Source organism: Crinia signifera, chromosome 1 (genome assembly GCF_055691185.1).
Source record: "Crinia signifera chromosome 1, ASM5569118v1, whole genome shotgun sequence".
In the NCBI taxonomy this organism is placed as follows: Eukaryota; Metazoa; Chordata; class Amphibia; order Anura; family Myobatrachidae; genus Crinia; species Crinia signifera.
In genome coordinates, this window is record NC_139217.1 from 170,334,605 (window position 1) to 170,348,645 (window position 14,041).

The window sequence follows — 14,041 nt, forward strand, 5'->3', positions numbered from 1 at the left end:
TATTTCGTTCTACTTGCCACTGATGCCCTAATTGTCATTAGAGTAACATCCTCGCGCACTGGATCAATCCTGACCCTCCTATTTTGGTATTTTTTTCAATAATTTTTTCTTTCCCTTTTTAAATGGACTGGCTAAAGGCATCCCTCCCCTGCCATAAGGAGCCTAGGGTGCAAAATATTTTTCTAATTATGGGAAAGCTATGTGAATGCTTTACTTTGATAGCTGCAGGTTAAAACTTGCTTTTATACAAACAGGTAGGTATGAGAACAGAATACTGTTGGAGGTTGAGCCTATCCAGGTGTAAATGCTTTGGTATATGTGGGTTTGAGTATACTAAAGGTGCCCATACACTGGTGCGATTTGGGCACTTTTCATTCGATTTCAACGGATCGGTCCGAGACACCGGATGAAAAGTGTCAAATGTACATGTTTTAAGCTCCGATTCCGATCTGAAGCGTGGTCCTGTGCGCATCAGATCAGTGCCGGAGATGGCAAGGCCTGCACTATAGATGTATAGGCTCCCGCAGGCTTTGCTGTGATCGCTTACAATACATTGCATGCGATCCTGCCGGTTCAAGGGGGATTGTATGTGACTTCACCCCTTTTTTCTTTCTTTTTTGGATTATTGTGATTGTTACCTTTTGTGTTTTAAGGAAATTTCTTTTCTAGATACTAAATTAATTACTATCAATTGCACACTGAAATGTGGGCTATGTTCAAATAAAACATGTTTATTTTTTAAAGTATACATTTCTACCGTGTACAAGCAAAGTACAACCAACGTTCTTCCCCAGACAGACAACCGTGGCCATACCTTCTCTTTATGAGCTCTCTTGCTGGTTTGCAACTCAGAATGTAATTTAAACACCTTTAACTCCAGATTAGCTATATGTTCTGAATGTTCTGCATTCTGCTCTCTGTAAAGAAAGACACACAATATAACAATTAAGAAAAGCATTCACAATTTTATCTTAATTCAAGAGTACAAATGGTTAAATATAATTTGATTTCCAAAAAGATGCTACGTGCTTCAAACATACAGTACATACATACATACATACATACATACATACATACATGTATGTGTCCTTTAGTGGAAAGTACCACAGGGGACAAACACCAAATTCATGCACAATATGTTAATGTCATATTTACATTTTATATGGTTTGTATTATTCTATTTTTCTCGAAGAGAAATACACATAGGGTGAAATTTAATAGGATGAGAAAGTGAGAAAAGTGAGAGATTTGGGAAAAAATCTCCAGTTTTTTTAAAGTGGCAATCATTTACACTTAAAAATCAAACTGTTTTTTTTTTGTTTGTTTTTTCAGTGTAAATGATTGCCGCTTTAAAAAAACCTGGAGATTACTTACCAAATCTCTCATCCTATTACATTTCACCTAGAGTCTTTAAAAGGTTATATTAATATCTGCCATTTGCAGCTTTAGCCAAGTGTTCTTTAGTACTGAAAAAGCCTTAGAGCCTTTGCAAATATATTTATGGTACTAGTAACAGATTTATACCAGTTCCCAGTCAGTTGGAAATGATGGAAGAACCAGTGGCGTAACTACTGTAAGGCAGCCCCAGCTGCCGCTTGGGGGAGCAAGCCACAGTGGGGTCTGTGTAGGCGCCGGCACCCACTCGACGCACTGATATGCTGCTGCCTGTCGCTGCCCACTGGCTGAGCACCGGAGGCTAGTCAGCCAAAGCGAAGGTGCGGCCATGGCAGAGATGACAAATCCCTCCAATGATTCAATTGACTGTACACAGAGCCAGCTATTGTGTAAAGGATGGGCGTGCTAGGGCTGCCTGGGATGCGTCGGAGCCAAGGGAAGCAGCAGTGTCTGCTGTTCTCTCTTCCTCTATCCTGCTTCAGCTTCTCAGTTATGCGTGTGACGTCATTACGTCACACACTGGGGACACACGCTGGAGCGGAGTCAGGGAGGGGGCGCCAGAAATTTTTGGGCAGGGGGGAGCAAAATTTATAGATACGCCACTGGGAAGAACAGAACAGTAATGTCAGTGCTGATTGCTGTATGCATCCAAATGGAACAACATTTGAATTACTCCATCGGACACCATCTAGGCACGACACCTGTGTTCCACATAGAGGTGAGAAATGGCGTTACCCTTCAATTATATAGGATGTGTGATTTGCAGGGTAATCGTAGGAGAAAATGTTGTAGTAAATGCAGCTACTGAAACAAAGGGTAACATCTGAGGGTGGCACCATACTTTTTAGACTTGGGGTCCCTGAAATAAGTCTAAATAGGGACAACAATTGCAAATACTGGTTTTATACTTTATAAAAGCCTTTACTATGTATCAAACAATTTCTCATTCCTGGTTTGAATTATAAAGATTTATATTCAAAGCCTTCCATGTCAGGGTTTCCCAACCATGGTTCCCATTGTACATTGTTTAAAAAGGTACTTGTGTAGTTTCACGGCGCCAGCATGGCGCCGTGCTTCTGAGTCCCCTTGCGGGGCACGCTTGCTCGCCCACGCTGCGGGCTCGGTGGCTCGCTTCGCTCGCCACGCTATTTAAAATCAACTCCATGCCAACATGGATAGTGGGGGTATGAACTATCCATGTTGGCATGGAGTTAAGTTACTTTTTTGGACATATTTCATGACGAGCGTACACCCGGAAGTGAAACTACACAAGTACCTTTAAAAACATAATTAAAATGTCTAGCATAACTTTCAGACCCAAATCCCAGGTACGAGCCAAGATAATGAACATAGGGCCTGATTCAGGGTGGGTTGTTGGTTTGTTAATCCTCGCAAAACTACAACCCATAGCGACATGCTATGGTGGGCCGCCCAGCACAAGGCAAGTCTTACCGGCGATGTACCTGCATCTGGTTGGTAGGTCAACACGGACAAAAGGTCAACATGAGTTGCTGTTTTTTTTTTTCATACTTTCCAACAATGTGGACTGAGATAGGAAATGGTAAAGTGTGTTGAGAACAGCGGGAGCAAAGCGAGCCATGCAAGAGGATGTGGTACACTAATAGTCAACATGCTCAGATGTTGACAAAAAAACCCATGAAAGACTCATGTTGACCTTTTCATGTCGACCTTTTCTCATGTCAAATTGCTTGTGTCAACCTTTTGTCACAGTCGACCATTTGGTGTTGACCTAATATACCACACTCTTTTAATATTGTATCAAACAAATAAAGATAGAACAGTTCTATTCAACAAGACAATTAATATAAGCATATCCGGGTTCATATAATAGGGAAAAGATAAAATCCTACATTAACATTTTGTTCTATTTGTGTGGCTTCTGTAAAAGCTCACTCCATAGCGGATATACTGTAAATCAACCAAAATCAGTTCAAAGTACAGTCCTGTTTTTGTTTAAATCATGTATCCAGTCACTTGTACTAACAAAATGATTTGTATGTAAAACATCTTCTAAACAGAAAGAAAAGTAAATTATTAGAATTAGTTTGCAGTATCAACAATATAGATTAGATAGATCTATTAATGACATACTAACCCGTCTTCACTTTTCTATTCATTTTCTTAAATTCTTTTTCTTTATGGTTTCTGTAGCTTATAACAGTATTTTCTTTTTTTTTCACTGTTTATTAGCATTATATCTCTATTGTCTTTAAGTATATTATCACCCTTAAAAACAAAAGAGATGCCTCTATATTGTGCTGACTGTGCATATTTGGTCCATGTTTTGGAACCTCTGCGTAGGTTCTCCAATATTGCGTTGATTGTGCATATTTGGACCCTGCTCTTCATTATGTCTTTATGTCTTTCATCCTTGTATCCATGGCACCTCATTAATAAAATTTATATAAAATGTGACATACTGTAAATGCCAGATCAACATTAAATGAGTAGCCCAACATAATCATATGTATTTATGTTATGTTTCACCAGTTTTAATAATAAGATGATTAATTATTGACTTATGATGTGATTGATACCCTGAGATAACCGAAGACACACAAATACTACATTTCCATAACACGGCCATGGGAGAGACCATCTCTGTGCATGCAATAAGACACCTGTCATCACCCAAGAACATCTCAGATATATGCTGTGATTCCCCCATTCCAGCACACAGCTTCATTCCCCAAAAGTTTGCATGGGGGGAATGCGAAGCTGCACAATTTACCAATATCCAGAATGCAGAGCATACCTGAAAAATGGTGGTAGCTCATTGTAGCCTATGGGCCACACACTGAATGGCTAATCGAGCACAGGGTTCCTCTGGAACCCTTCCCGGGAATGGCCATTGTGTAAATTAGGGACAAATGCCTCCCAGTCGGGGGGGCGTGGTCTACGTCCGTGGTGCTTCCATGAGGCTTCGTCCCCCATTTTCGCCACTGTTGGGGGCATGTGCAGGGATGTGAAAGCTGCTGGCTAAGCCCCACCCTCTCTTCAGTGAATAGACACTGTGCGCATGTGCACAGCATCTATTCTCCACTGAAAATTAGGAAAGTTGGGAGGTGTGATATAGTGTGTATATATATATATATATATATATATATATATATATATATATATATATATATATATATATATATATATATAATGTTTGCATAAATAAAAATGGTGTTATATAGATTTCCTATAATGGTGCTTTCTGCATCTAGCCTATAGCTGATATAGAACATACTGTAATATCTTTTTATGATTCCATTTTGTATTTAGTATAAAATGCTGGAATCTTGTCACACTACCTCAGCTACAGTCACATAGTGGTGCAGAAAGCTTTCGTTTTTGGATTGTGGTGCACACACCTATCTTTACAATAAGTTTTCCACATTATGTCATCAAACAAAACCAAAATTTTTATTGAAAACCTACTGCAATGTTTCCATTTGATCCTGTACCGTCTTTATATGGCTCTTGGAAGTACTTATTTCAGCACTGAGCACTGCCACCTTCTGTTCATGGTCATTAACAAGATCATCAAACCTAACGCAAAAGAGATAAAAATTAGTTTAGCACTCAAATATTCTGTAAATATTACAATAACATTTTTGTCTAAAAAGTAGGCTGTAAACTGTGGGGCTCTTCAACAATTGTGGAACTACAAATCTCAGGCAGAAGCCATTAGGCCTTCTCACTACAGCCAGAGATCTGCAGGCACGGGGATGTGGTCTCATACACCTAGAGCCTGATTCTGATTCACTTGCAAAAGCAAATTCTCTCTCTAATGGACAAAACAATGTGCACTGCAGGGGGGGGGCAGAGCAACATGTGCAGAGAGAGTAGGAAATTAGTGGGGCTTTTAAATACAAACTGTTATTTATATTGTAGTGTAAAAATATAGCAGCCAGTATTTTCTCTGCACAGAACTCTCCCCGGGCACCGGATGGGGTTCTGACAGTCATTTACCCGACGTCGGGATCCCGACTGTTAAAACACTGACAGCCGAGTTCACGATGGCCACCGGCTATTCTCCCTCGTGGGGGTCCACGACCCCATAGATGGAGAATAGAATAGGTGGCGAGCGTAGCGACCCACCGTGCCTGCAAAGGGCTTTGTTGCACTCGCCATGCTGTCTGAGTCCGGCCAGTTGGAATCCCAAAGTCGGGCTAATGACTGTTGGAATCCCGACTGTCTGAACCATATACCACACCCACCTCCCCCCTCCCCCCTCCCCCGCAGTGCACATGGTTTTGTCCATTAAAGAGAATTTGCTTTTGCAAGTGCACCATATTCAATATCATTATACCAAATAGTGCAAAACATCTGACATGACTGAGGCAATCGAGACAAGTAACTTTTTCTTTAAATTTTGTCTTAAGGTGCCCATACCTTTAAAGTACAAAACGCATGGCATGTGCGATAATCGCACTGTGTACCTGCGGGGATGCGATGCGAGGTACAATATTGTAAAGCACAAAAAGTATCTGCAGGAGTACATGCGATGCGATGTCCATTAGTACCTATTAACTTTTTAAAAAGTGACTAAAATCGTATCTCATCGCATTGCACCCGCAAAGTACAGTACATCGCATAGCATCCACTTCAAGTGCCAAAATCGCATGGCAGCTTGAAGTACAAAACGCACAGCACACAAAATCGGTGCGTGTATGGGCACCTTTACCACTGGCACAGACTACGCTGAACTGTGCTCCTCAGCCGTCTTATTGTCATTAAGTCATCATAGTGCAACCATGTGAGCAGAGCCCCGAGTCTAGGACACAGATTAGGAGTGCCTGATACTGACCAGCCCCCCCAACCCCAGTGTTCTAGACTCTGCACTCTGTTCAGCAGGCTGGGCTTTGACTGACTGAGGAGCAGCCAGCTGGGAAAGGGTGCCAGACGGGGTCCCAACAGGCATTTACCCGACGTCGGGATCCCGACTGTTAAAACACCGACAGCCGGGTTCCCGACGGCGTTCGGGCTATTTTCCCTCGCGTAGCGAGCCACTGTGCCCGCAGCGCGGCGAGCCTGCAAGGGGCTTAGTTGTGCTCTTCATGCTGTCTGGGTCCGGCCAGTCGGGATCCCGACGTCGGGCTAATGACTGTCGGGATCCCGACTGTCGGACCCCTGGGAAACACAGTGCAGGGTGGAGAGGATGCGCTGTCACTGATTGCAGCAGTGGAAAGTAGAAATGTGCCCTAGTGCTGGGACGGCTTCTCCGCTCCCAGCACCAGGAGGAAGGGGAGCTGTACCCCCAGTGGGACACAGCTCCGGACGGCTCTGGGATCAAATGTCCGATCCCAGCGCTGGAAGGGTTGTGGCAGACCTTTCAAATTTGGCGCCATTCAGGTGGTCAACACAGAGCTGCGTATCAGGTTCGCATGTGACTGAAAACTGTGATTTTGTCTAACGCTATGCGATTTTGAGTATATACTGTAGTCAAAATCGATAGTCAAAATGACACAGTGTGTACACAGCTATACTGCTTCAAGAAAAATAAAACAAGTTTCACTGTGCAGAAGTGCAATCGTTAGTGAAGCTACAGGTAAAATTTACTTATGTTCAATCCTGTCAAAATAATAAGAACAGCTATTATACTTTTACAAAGAACAAAGAGTACTGTAGGTTCCCTGGAGCACAGGTTGATGTAGTTCATAGGATGTGTTTAAAATATAACTTTTATTGATATTGTTAAAACTTCTGATAGCAAGACTGTTTTATAGCAAAATGTGAATAACAACTAGAATACAAGCTGTAATAGGAAATGAGAATATAAATATGGTCAGAGGTAAATGTGTACTGCTGCTTACAAATTCTATCACTGCTTGAATGCAGTCCCTGGCTACATACTGTATGACTTCTCTTGTGTATCTGTGGGCTTCAGCCACCCGTGAGTGTTCCAATCAGCTCATGAACTATGACTGAGGTGGGGGGGGGGGGGGGGGTGTCTGCGGGGACTCATGTCTTCTGTTTTAGTTGTGTATAAAAACATTTTATTGTGTTTTAACCATTGCTCCTACCAACTGATGCAGTGATCTCAGTATCTTGCCAGAATTATTATCATCCCAAACTAGGAATGCCATTAATAAAATAAAGTTTTGTTTTATTCACCTATTGTTGAAAAATACTGTGGGGGGTATTCAATCTGGGGTCACGGCTGTCGAGCTGGCCCGACAGCCGTGACCCTGTCCCGTTCTCTGTCTGCTTGACTGAGAATTTGCAGGTGGGATTCAATATCGCGCCAGCAGCGGGACGAGAAGGGGGCGTGTCCGCGAGCTGCAGACGGGAAGAGGTGAGCTGCAGCTAGGAGCTCGTCAATTCCCAGGAGAACTGCTCATGAAGTTGGGCTAGTTCTGCCGAGATCCCCTGTTCAATGCTGTTGGGGAAGACAGCATTGAATAGGGCCCCGCAGCCATCTCCACCGTCGGGAGATTGACTACCCCCCCTGTATGTTAAATATTCAGAAACTTCACCTCTCTTGATATTGTTTCAGACAAGACTCTCGGCCTTCCAATTCCCTTTTCAAAACATCAAGTTGATCATTAGCCTGTAACATATAAACAGAATATACATTAGATTTGTCATCCATTTTCAATAAAAGAAACCACCCGCAAGACACAAACCTGAGTTTTTCATGTTACCGTAAGCTTTCTTTTATATCGAAATTTAGTAGTGATGGAAAACTGCAAGTAAAAATAATTTATCTTTACTTCTAGTTAATGCCATTTGTAGGACAATGTGATGAAAGAAGGTCGCAATACTGTCCTATCCCTCTGGTGCTGCTTCACATAGGAAACAAGGATATGCCCTCAGTACATAATGCTCTATTGTCCACAGGAAGCAAATGAGGGTTGTACTTGTGGTACCCTGTGTTAAGTCTACATCTGTGTGCATACTCTACATTTGCCAACTCCAGCCCCGTTGGCTATCCGGTCAATAGGTCGACACCATACAAAAATGTCGACATAGACAAAAATGTCTACATGGCAATGGTCGACACATGAAAAGGTCACCATGGGATTTTGTTTTTTGGGCTTATTTTGAACTTTTTCATAAGTTACCATCCACCTAGACACTGATTGGGAACAGTCAAGTGTGCAGAAACCTGATGAGTGAAGTGGTACACTAATTTGGGGTTCATGTGCTGAAATCTATAAATTTATAAAAATAAAAAAAACCATGAAACCTCATGTCGACCATTCCATGTTGACATTTTGCTTGTGTCAACCTATACACTTCAACCCTTTATATGCAAGGAACAACACAACTGCGCCCAGATCCGAATCAGGATACATAAAGGATACCTCCCTTTTGTTAGACTGCACCTCCACAGACTTTGCCCCCCATTAGGGCTACTCATAAATTTTTCAGGCTGGTTTTTCATCCCCAAAAATATGTATGTTATAGTAACCATCTCCACTTTATTTCTCATTAACTCCTTGAGTGCTGGATTTTCCCTGGGCAGGACAAGACATCCAGGGCAGGTTTGTCCTGTCCCAGAAATACTCACCACTCAAGCTGCCTTCTGCAGCAGTCCCTGCTCCCCTGGGGCTGCTGCGTCTGGTTTGGCTTTTTCCAGAAGTTCGACGCTCGTGTGTTCAGGCGCCCGAACACACAAATGCCTGAGGTCTCCCAAGCGGCCCTGAACTTTCCAAGTGGGGCCTGGCATCGGCGGGGACAAAGGCAGGGGAGCCCCGCTGATCTGGCGCACGACTGCCGTGGAGGTATGTGCCAAAGGGGGGGGCTATGTGGTGGTGGGGGGTTACGAAGCGAGGGATGTGTGTGCTACATATCAGTGGGATGCCCGGAAGTTTCTCGGGAGAGCCCACTCCTGCAGCTCAGCTCAACCTGAGAAATAACCAGGCATACCACCGAAGAGGTTAAGGTTTCTCTCATTCAGCTTTCCTTATGTGTGAATTTGTGTTTTGGATATAGTATATTTTGGGGTTTTGGCATACATAAAAAAAAAAGTTACATTTAATGCTTACCGAGTGTATTTCTCTTTTGTGAAAAAACAACTCATCGGACAGCTCCTGAAATATCTTTGCCACAATTTTCCCAAGGTTGCCAAGATCAATGTTGGCTTCTGCTTTCTTCTCAGACTGTTCATGGTAAGTTAGGATAGCTCTTTGGATATCCTGAAGTACCTGATCATGTTCTTTTAAGATCTCTTTCAAAATCTCAGTGTAACAATGTGCCTGTTTCAGCTGGTCTTCCTGCATCACATTGGCGGCCTCTAGCTCGTGTACTCTGACCTGTAGTTTCAGATTTGTTTCTTCTTGGTCTTTTGATGCCTTTAATCTGTATTAAAACAGTACACAAATCTTAAAATAAAGTAAAACATTTTACATAGGAAATGTATACATTTTTTGTTTTAAATCCTGACCTACATTGGATATAGGTTTACCACTTAAGTACAACAATATATCCCTAATCTGCTCAATCACATGATCAAGTTACAGTACTTAGCATATTGCACAAGGGTTCTCATCGGTACCTCATATATACCTCAAAAACATCTGTATTTGGGCAGAGACTCCATATCCATATTGATTCAGGACTTGAGTCTCTGAATCTGTATATGAAGTGCTACGATGTTACAGTTGCATCAGGTTCTACTGTGTTCTGTATACAAACTCAGAGATGTAATCAGGCTTGAATTATCGGAAGGAAAAAAAAACAGTTTTTGGTCATTTGTTTTTCAAAGTAATCCTATTAATACTATTAATACTATTAACTGAAAAAAGTGTCTCACAAAAACACACAGGTTCAGTGAAACTTGTGTGTTTTTGCATCAACCGTCCTGTTTTCGCATGAAAAAAGGTCTGCTTTCGGGGATTTTGTTTTTCCTGCTTGAGACAGATAAAATGAAATCCCTGCTAAACTGTGGCTCGAGACAGATTATCAGAGCTATGATTAGCCCCCAGAAATACAGATATCTGCAGTAAATTACCACGGCTAATTGGATTCCCCCTATATCTTACATATATGTGAGGGGTAAAAAAATCCAATAAAAAACATGGTACTAAACAACAAATAAATGTATTTTAATTTCTGAGATGTGATATAGTTTTAGATATAGTGGTTAATCAACATATGTGGACAATCCTTCACATCTGAATAAGCAATGCACTATAACGTAACATATTCTTCAGAGATGTATAGTATTAGAAAATAAAGGGAAAACCTCTCACCTCAGGTCTGCCTCAGTGTTTTTCTCCTTCATCAGTTCTTGAATCTTTGAATGTAACCCACTAACGGTTTGTCTGACAGGAGGTTGTTTATGGTCTGTGCTGTGGCTGGTCTAAGAAAAACATAGGAATAAGTTGAATGTACAAACTTCATACAGAGGTGCATCTAATGCCATAATAGTCCTGCATCACTTAGTCAGAAGTCTCACATGGGGTTGTATAAGGAATTCTTATGGTCAGAATACCAGCCATTGGATTCTGGCAGTGAAAATGCTGGTAACCTTTGGTAACTTTTTGACTGCTAACCCTATCCCACCCCCCAATAGCAAAACCCTAACTCTAAACCCCACCTCCTGGAAGTTTAATAGTAATTACAGTGGAGGATGATGAGGAGCATGTACCTTAAACATGTAATTTATATGGCACCAGCATATTCCGTAATTAACAGACAGATAATGTGGTAACAGAAAATAACAGTTTGACACACAAGGAAGTTGGTACAGCCAGATTGCAATGACAGGCTAAATGATCCAGTAATACAGCAATGTAATTTAGGTGCCAGTATAGGAATAGAAGGAATGCAGTTTGGAGTTAACCATGTAGAATGGTGATACTGGTTAAAACAAACTAGGGAAGTTAAAATGGTAGCTCTGAACATTGATACTTATTAGCAGAGGTTTATATTCAGTAAAAACTTTATTGTTTTAGAAACATGATAAGAGCTGTACTAGGGAGGAAATTCACCAGAGATTGGGTATAAGTAATGAGCGATGATAAGAGCAGGTTTTTACTAGAGTGGAGTCTTCAAATTTGGAAAAACTATGAGATAAGACGAGATATAGACCGAAATTTTACGAGCCTGCAGATTGATAGATTGCTAGTTCCAACCATCCACGGAGTGGACATGATTCCAGCGGTCACAATACCAATGGCGGCATCACGGCTACCGCCAGGTGTATCTGGAGTCCCAAATGTAAGTATGCAGGAAGTGATAGCATTAGACCAGTGGGGAAAGGGGGGGTGTTTGGTTTAAGCTCTAGGACTTAGCGTTATGCTGCCGGGGGTGGGTTAGGGTTAGCTACTTTGAAGGGTTATAGGACATACACACGGGGTGACTTCAGCCATGTGCCATGTGATGTAGTTTAGCACAGATCGCTGGCACACATGCAATGCACCAGAGACGTGTGCTGAGCGATCTACAGTATGCGGACCAGTGTTGTCTGGTGAGAACACTGGCAATATCACTAGATTTATATTGCATGCGGTATAAACCTAGTCAGATGATAGCGACATGCGGGATCATGCGTCACCATCGCTCAGGGGTATACACAGGGAGCTATACGGGCTTAATTTCTAGAAGAAAAAAAAAATCACCCCGTGTATATGCCCCGTTAGGCAGCAGGGTGGGAGGGTTAGAATTAGGTGGCGGGGACGGAGGGATAAAGGAGGGAGCCTTCAGGATGCCAAGATCTGTATTCTAACTACCAGCTTCCCCACCATCGGTCAACTCTATTTATATCCCTACACCAGAGTGCTGATAGCCATTCACCTTATGGATTGATGGCCCAGGACCCCAGGAGGGGTAAGTTATTTTTTTATTTATTCCTGTGAAAGGGCGGGATGGGGCCCCAGTGACCTACAATGCTGTAGAGATTGCTCCGAACAGAAAAAGGTTAACTTTAAAAACCATTAAAGGTCCAGAAATTGTATCACTCACTATCTGCATACACTGGCTCTAATTAGTATCAAGCTTACATGATGAAGACTTCTCTGTGCATCACTAAATAATAGTGATGGATAGTCTTTCAGAGTTGTTGTGCCGGAGAGTTTGTCAGTGGGGCAGCCGGTTCCACTCAAGTGTTTCTGCATCAGATTGCATTTTGTTCTTATACTAGTTTCCGTTGGGCTTGTCTGACCTGCACACAGTGGTCTTTTAATTGTTAAAGTTTGGACTGGGACTGATGAAAACACATTAAGATCCGCCATTTCTGAACCGGCAGCACATGATCCTAAAGAAAAGAATAAGAAAACAAATGTTAACATCCAGTGACCCATTCTAGTACACCATTATTTAGACAGTGACGTTTCAGCCCATCTCTTAAAACAAATAAAAACTATAATGGTGGCTATAGATTGAGTTGCTAAAGGCATGTATAATCAGTTAAGTAGTTACTTTGAGGTTAACTTGAAAGTATTATTCAACATTTTGAAGAAAGAGCATCACATTTATGGTATGTTTTTAAGATTTGCCTAAAAACAATTTTGTTTGCCTTATTCAAATGAAGACTTGCGGGTAGCATGCATAGCAATAACTTTATTAATTATACTGTAGTCTGTGGCCTTTCTTCCATCCTCCATGTACCAAATCATGTCTTTGAGGTGAAGGAGGCCATTCTCCTCTATTGTGAGAGTGGAGGAGGGCGCATTATCTATGTGGGGTTGATAGGTTTCCCCTGGACATTTTGTTTTCTTTCCATACTTTTAGGTTAATTGGCTGCTAAATAGAGTCAATGTTGCTTCGACAGACAGGGAAAGAGCATTTCAAAGTAGAAATGGAAACATCTTGATTTTCATTGCATGTGGAGATGGCTACATGTGCTGACCTCACTGGGGTCAGAGCAGCAGTGACGTCCTTCACCCGTTGCTCTGCCCCTTGTGTACAGTGAATGCTCTGTGACGTGAATGCATGCCCATCGATGGTTTAAAATCATTGATTGTTTGTGGCCGATGTCGAATACTTTTGCCATCGATGTGGGAGTACCAGATGGTGCGAATGGGGACGGCCACCTGCCTTCCGGGGGCGGGGACTGAAGTAATTGGATGTCAGCTACCCGTCCTGTTCTCGGAGCAGGGCGCCGCTAATCTAAATCACCAGAGACTGACCATCAAATGATTTTGGGCTTGCGCGCAAAACATCCATTTGCAGGGTCATTCGGCATTTAGTCGTAGGCAGGCACACACTATTTATAGGCTGATATTCACATATTTAAGTTATATATACGCTCCACATTCTAATTAGTGAGCGTCCTCCGTGTGTCCAAATGGGGGAACCGAAGGTGAAGTTCTGCGCATGCACATATTGTTATATGCGCATGTGCAGGGCTTCTGTGCCAGCGCCCTCACGAACTGCATGGTCGGGACAGGGGTGGTGCTCCAATATGGGAACGTCCAGCGTTTCATGGGCGTTCCCATCCAAACGCTCTGCATTCCCATGTAAATGACGCCAGACGCCCATCCTTTCTTCGGCAGGAAGCATGCAAATATAAGTCAGTCTCCTATTTGCGAGGCCTGGAGAAATCATTTGATGGATGCCGACCATCAAATGATTTTTCTGGCTGCGGGCACATGCGAGGGGATGTGTCTTCGTGACATGCGAGGGGGCGTGTCATTGCCGGGGCCTTGTTACAAGGACTCAGTAAACTCAATTAGAATCAGGGCCT

General features: G+C 42.4%; 1 protein-coding gene across 4 annotated transcripts in view; it reads right to left on the reverse strand.

Annotated features, from left to right (window-relative positions):
- CCDC158 (coiled-coil domain containing 158) overlaps positions 1-14,041 on the reverse strand; it is a 67,210-nt gene that overhangs the window by 41,430 nt on the left and 11,739 nt on the right. For all 4 annotated transcript variants that reach the window (XM_083176849.1, XM_083176857.1, XM_083176841.1 and 1 more), the window contains exons 4-9: positions 12,357-12,610; positions 10,605-10,714; positions 9,399-9,711; positions 7,884-7,957; positions 4,843-4,953; positions 815-917 (exon numbers count right to left, since the gene is read on the reverse strand). In XM_083176849.1, the coding sequence (XP_083032975.1) occupies positions 815-917; positions 4,843-4,953; positions 7,884-7,957; positions 9,399-9,711; positions 10,605-10,714; positions 12,357-12,610 (965 nt within the window). The remainder of the gene's footprint in view (positions 1-814; positions 918-4,842; positions 4,954-7,883; positions 7,958-9,398; positions 9,712-10,604; positions 10,715-12,356; positions 12,611-14,041) is intronic.